Source organism: Limanda limanda, chromosome 6, assembly GCF_963576545.1.
Source record: "Limanda limanda chromosome 6, fLimLim1.1, whole genome shotgun sequence".
In the NCBI taxonomy this organism is placed as follows: Eukaryota; Metazoa; Chordata; class Actinopteri; order Pleuronectiformes; family Pleuronectidae; genus Limanda; species Limanda limanda.
In genome coordinates, this window is record NC_083641.1 from 30,570,340 (window position 1) to 30,576,453 (window position 6,114).

At 46.9% G+C, this 6,114-nt stretch overlaps 1 protein-coding gene across 2 annotated transcripts in view; it reads left to right on the forward strand.

Moving 5' to 3' along the window:
* The window catches only part of LOC133003983 (protein Atg16l2), a 13,638-nt gene extending 8,710 nt beyond the window's left edge, over positions 1-4,928 (forward strand). For both annotated transcript variants that reach the window (XM_061073827.1, XM_061073829.1), the window contains exons 14-18: positions 96-201; positions 2,956-3,108; positions 3,182-3,229; positions 3,391-3,492; positions 3,628-4,928. In XM_061073827.1, coding sequence (XP_060929810.1) covers positions 96-201; positions 2,956-3,108; positions 3,182-3,229; positions 3,391-3,492; positions 3,628-3,721 — 503 coding nt within the window. In that variant the 3' untranslated portion in view covers positions 3,722-4,928. The remainder of the gene's footprint in view (positions 1-95; positions 202-2,955; positions 3,109-3,181; positions 3,230-3,390; positions 3,493-3,627) is intronic.
* Positions 4,929-6,114: the final 1,186 nt, after the last annotated feature.

Consider the following 6,114-nt stretch of genomic DNA (forward strand, 5'->3'; position numbering starts at 1 on the left):
CTCACTGATCCAGACCTGATCAATCAATGACCGAGACCTGATCAATCAATGACCGAGACCTGATGCCTGTTGACACGGTGGACATGTGTGTGCAGGTGTGCAGGTCGTGGACGTGGCGTCGTACTGCAGCGACCTGGTTTGTTCTGAGAACGTTATCATCAGTGGACACTACGACTGCAAGATCAGGATCTGGGACACAAGGTAACGTCCTCACCGTATGACAGGAGACACAGAAGGGACACAGCAGAGACACAGCAGAGACACAGTAGAGACACAGAAGAGACACAGCAGAGACACAGAAGAGACACAGAAGAGACACAGTAGAGACACAGTAGAGACACAGAAGAGACACAGAACAGACACAGAAGAGACACAGAAGAGACACAGTAGAGACACAGAAGAATCACAGTAGAGACACAGAAAAGACACAGTAGAGACACAGAAGAGACACAGTAGAGACACAGTAGAGACACAGTAGAGACACAGAAGAGACACAGAAGAGACACAGAAGAGACACAGTAGAGACACAGTAGAGACACAGAAGAGACACAGTAGAGACATAGTAGAGACACAGTAGAGACACAGAAGAGACACAGAAGGGACACAGTAGAGACACCGAAGAATCACAGTAGAGACACAGTAGAGACACAGTAGAGACACAGTAGAGACACAGAAGAATCACAGTAGAGACACAGAAAAGACACAGTAGAGACACAGAAGAGACACAGTAGAGACACAGTAGAGACACAGAAGAGACACAGAAGAGACACAGAAGAGACACAGTAGAGACACAGTAGAGACACAGAAGAGACACAGTAGAGACATAGTAGAGACACAGAAGAGACACAGAAGGGACACAGTAGAGACACCGAAGAATCACAGTAGAGACACAGTAGAGACACAGAAGAGACACAGTAGAGACACAGTAGAGACACAGAAGAGACACAGAAGAGACACAGTAGAGACACAGTAGAGACACAGTAGAGACACAGAAGAGACACAGCAGAGACACAGTAGAGACACAGTAGAGACACAGAAGAGACTCAGAAGAGACGCAGTAGAGACGCAGAAGAATCACAGTAGAGACACAGCAGAGACACAGAAGAGACACAGAAGAGACACAGAAGAGACACAGTAGAGACACAGTAGAGACAAGGTAGAGACACAGAAGAGACACAGAAGAATCACAGTAGAGACACAGTAGAGACACAGTAGAGACACAGAAGAGACACAGTAGAGACACAGTAGAGACACAGAAGAGACACAGTAGAGACACAGTAGAATCACAGTAGAATCACAGCAGAGACACACTAGAGACACAGCAGAGACACAGTAGAATCAGAGTAGAGACACAGCAGAGACACAGTAGAGACACAGAAGAATCACAGTAGAGACACAGTAGAGACACAGAAGAATCACAGTAGAGACACAGTAGAGACACAGCAGAGACACAGAAGAGACACAGAAGAATCACAGTAGAGACACAGTAGAGACACAGCAGAGACACAGAAGAGACACAGTAGAGACACAGCAGAGACACAGTAGAGACACAGTAGAGACACAGAAGAGACACAGCAGAGACACAGTAGAGACACAGCAGAGACACAGTAGAGACACAGTAGAGACACAGTAGAGACACAGTAAAGACACAGCAGAGACACAGTAGAGACACAGCAGAGACACACAGTAAAGACACAGCAGAGACACAGTAGAGACACAGTAGAGACACAGCAGAGACACAGCAGAGACACAGAAGAGACACAGCAGAGACACAGAAGAGACACAGAAGAGACACAGTAGAGACACAGCAGAGACACAGCAGAGACACAGCAGAGACACAGAAGAGACACAGTAGAGACACAGTAGAGACACAGCAGAGACACAGAAGAGACACAGTAAAGACACAGAAGAATCACAGTAGAGACACAGTAGAGACACAGCAGAGACACAGAAGAGACACAGTAGAGACACAGCAGAGACACAGTAGAGACACAGCAGAGACACAGTAGAGACACAGTAGAGACACAGTAGAGACACAGCAGAGACACAGTAGAGACACAGCAGAGACACAGCAGAGACACAGTAGAGACACAGCAGAGACACAGCAGAGACACAGTAGAGACACAGTAGAATCAGAGTAGAGACACAGTAGAGACACAGTAGAGACACAGTAGAATCAGAGTAGAGACACAGTAGAGACACAGCAGAGACACAGTAGAGACACAGAAGACACACAGTAGAGACACAGCAGAGACACAGCAGAGACACAGTAGAGACACAGTAGAGACACAGTAGAGACACAGAAGAGACACAGTAGAGACACAGTAGAGACACAGTTGAATCACAGTAGAGACACAGTAGAGACACAGTAGAGCCTGGTCTCATCGACTCCCATCTTCCTCTGTTACCTAGCAACCGCTCAGTCACAGAATCCTCCTCCTCCCTGCACAGTCTGACACAGCCCATGATTGACAGCTCTGTCCACCAATCACACACCATCACCTACCCTCCCTCCTGCTGATTGGATAAGAACATCTTTCACTGGGCTGTAATTGGTAGTGACATCATAGTGACATCATCATCTATATCTGTCTGCTTAGTCAGTTTACATCCAACCAGGAAGTGTTATTGGCGAATTAGGAGGATTTTTCAGTTTTTATTTAGCTGTGGCTGAGGGGGTGGAGCCATCTTCCTCTGTCCAGAAGGTCAGTGCTTCAATCCCAGCGTTCCTCACGTGTCCTGAACCCCAACCTGCTGAGAAGAAAATCGATCTGCACGTGTGTGAATGTAAAACTTCAAGGAAAGTGTCATCGAGACTAGAAAAGATCTTTATTATATACATTAACCAGTTATTAATGTGGTTACAATGAAATCCGAGACGTTTAGCTTCCAACAGGAAACATCTTCACGTTGCTTTATTCACTGAGATCAGACGTGTGAGATGTTGTCCTTCAGGGCGGTGGGCTGCGCTCAGGAACTTCCTGCTCGGGGTAAAGTCACCTCGTTGGACCTGAGCTCCGACCACCGTCAGCTGCTCAGCTGTTGCCGTGACGACTGCCTCCAGCTGGTGGACCTGAGGAGGCGGAGCAACGACCGCACGTGTTTCAGGTGAGGACGTGACGCAGCGTCAGGTTGTTTGAAGATGAACCAGATGTTCTGAACGTGTTTCTGTCTCCGTCAGAGCTGAAGGTTTCAAGTGTGGCAGCGACAGCACGAAGGCCGTCATCAGGTGAGTTCTGCTGCGCGTTACCACGGGGACCATGTGGGGCGGTTTCCATGACAACAGCCAGACAGTTTGATCATGTAAAACCAGATGATTTATTTGAAACGAATCGAACCTGGAACTAGTAACTGTTTGTGGAAACCCTCAGAGATGTTCTCTCTCTTCAGTCCAGACGGATGTTTCCTGGCGGCTGGATCAGCTGACGGCGCAGTTTACATCTGGAACGTCTCCAACGGCAACCTGGAGACCCGCCTCCCTGACAAACACAGGTATCGGACAGGAGATCAATTAAAGTCGATTTAAAACCAACTTTCAGATGAATCTCCTCTAAAACTCTGAGGCTCCAGGACGTTCCCTGGAGAACTTGTTGTACTGTTTCTTTAATAAGCTCCTCCTCTCGCTAGCTCGTCCATCAGCGCCGTGTCCTGGTCTCCGTCGGGACAATATGTCGTCAGCGTGGACAAGAGCCGGCGCGCTGTCCTCTGGAGCGACATCTGAATCGGCCAATCTGGGAGGAGGTCGCATCGTCACGGCAACACTGCTCACGCCACGTATCACCTGAAGGAACAACGTGGCTGTTAAAGGAACATTTAGGTTTTTAAAAGAATGAAGTTGATTTGAATGAAGAAAATGAACAAATGTAAAAGGGAAAAAAGAGAAGTTCATCAGATTTGAATCACGATCGAAGGGAAAACTGTTTGTTTCAGTTTCTCCTGAACTTCAACTCACATTATTTATTGTATCACCTGCTTCATCTACTCCTCCATATTGTTCTGCTGCTCCAGCTCCAGCCCTGTGTATTGAAGAAATTAATAAAACATGATGAGTTATTCTGGAATCGGACAAATATGAAACATAAACCTCGATACTGGCTGAATAATCGTCAGATCAGTGAATCTGTTTTTATCAATGTGGAGTTGAAGTCCTGGTTTCCTCTCGGCTGCTGTCGGGCGAGCTGGATTTACTTTGAAGGGGCGTCGGCTTCCTTCTGGTGTCTGAGCTCAGAGTGGGAGGAGTTAACATGTCTCCATCAGCTGATCCAGGGTTCCACACCTTGTCTGAACAAATCACAGCTCTGCTTTTTAACCTGTGAGGCTCCACCCACACAGACAGGCTTCAGTCTCTCATCGCTGTTGCTATGGTTACGCCTGGTGGAGTTTTCCTCTGAATCAGAGACTTGTGTAAACTGCTCTCGTTTCAGTTTGAAAACTCAGACGTTCTCTTCCTGATTGGTTCCCATCAGTCACATGACTCGACGACCAGCGGTGAACACCTGAGTGGACCAATCCCTGCTCGGACTCTTCACCATCACTGCTCCTTCAGAGGAGTTTCTGTTACTAAGCAACCAGCTGCAGAGGAGACGATCTACTTCCTGTTTACATCACATGACCAGTGGAGGTGAACGGTCATGTGATTTTAGGTGTGTTCGTGTGGGCGGGGCCTTGGTATCAGGGGACTTATTACTGACCAATGTAAAATATGATTAATTGTTTTTTGAACTTGTTTCTGAACCTTTTATTTTCTAAAGATGAAGTGAAACATCCTTATTTGATTGTTTTGTTCAGTTTGATGTATTTATGGTGACCTTCAGGGATGTGATGAGGGACGGAGTGAAGACGTCACTTCAGAGACACATTCTTCTAATAATGTTCTGACTCTGCAGCTGTATCGTGTCTTTGCTCCTAATAAACTGGCTTCGTCCGTCCTCTGGTCTCCGTGCTCGTCTGGGTCTCAGCTGGTTTCATGACAAACTGTTGAAGTCTCATCGTCAGGTTCCAAATAGAATGAAGATGAGGAGGAGCAGCTTCATCGCTGGAGGCCGGTTGACAGGAAGCAGCTGCTGCCGCCGACCCAAAGGCTGAAGGGCTGATGTTCTACAGAGACCTGGACCTGGACCTGGACCTGGACCTGGACCTGGACCTGGACCTGGACCAGAATAGCAGTCCTGTAGATGTGTTTGTTTTACACTATGCTGGTTATTTCTCACTGGATCTTTTCAATTTTGTGATTTGTGTTAAATCTGATTGTTGAAACATTTTATCTTAAATTACAAAACGTTCCCCAATGAGACTGAAGATCATCAACATCATAAACTGATGAAACCTGTCTTCTGTGTAATGACCACCAGGGGGCGACTCCACTGTTTGTTTCTTTAGAATCCAGTGAAGCAATGAATGTTCCTCTCACTTTATAACCTCAGTAAACATGGATGATGGCCAGAGGGAGGATGGAGGTCAGAGTCCAGCTGGTAGCATGATTCTAATGTCACAGACCGAAATACTAAGAGTCCTCTGGGTGTTTCATGTTTTAACACATTAACTAATAATGAGAGAGAGAGAGAGAGAGAGAGAGAGTAGGGGATTCACATGTTTGCTGCTCTGCCAACTTTATTCACCTTTCCAAGGTCATTGTGTGTGTGTTTGTGTGGGTGTGGGTATGGGCATGGGTCTGTGTGTAGCATGTAGCATGTAGCAAGTCAGGAATAAGGCACAATAAAGGGATATTTAATCCCAGCATTAAAATGTTGTTGTTGTTGTTGTCATTGTTGTCATTTTTGTGTGTGTGTGTGTGTTTAACATAGAAGCTTCATAAAACTCACTATTTGGAGCACTGACATTAATCCTGTCACAGTCTGCTCATCTCCTGTCTGCTGGTATTTTTCCACTCCTCTGTCTCTGCTCCACTCTACCTGTTAGCCACGCCCCCTCATCAGGCCAACTCTCCACACCTGTGACAGCCCTGGCTGCATATAAGCCTGCTCCTGTCTCTGCTTCAGTGCCAGATTGTCTTGCGTAAATGCCTGACCTCCAGCATTTCTCTCTCCGGCCTGCTACCTGTTATCTGCCTGCTACCTGCCTGCTACCTGCTCCGGCCTGCTACCTGTTATCTGC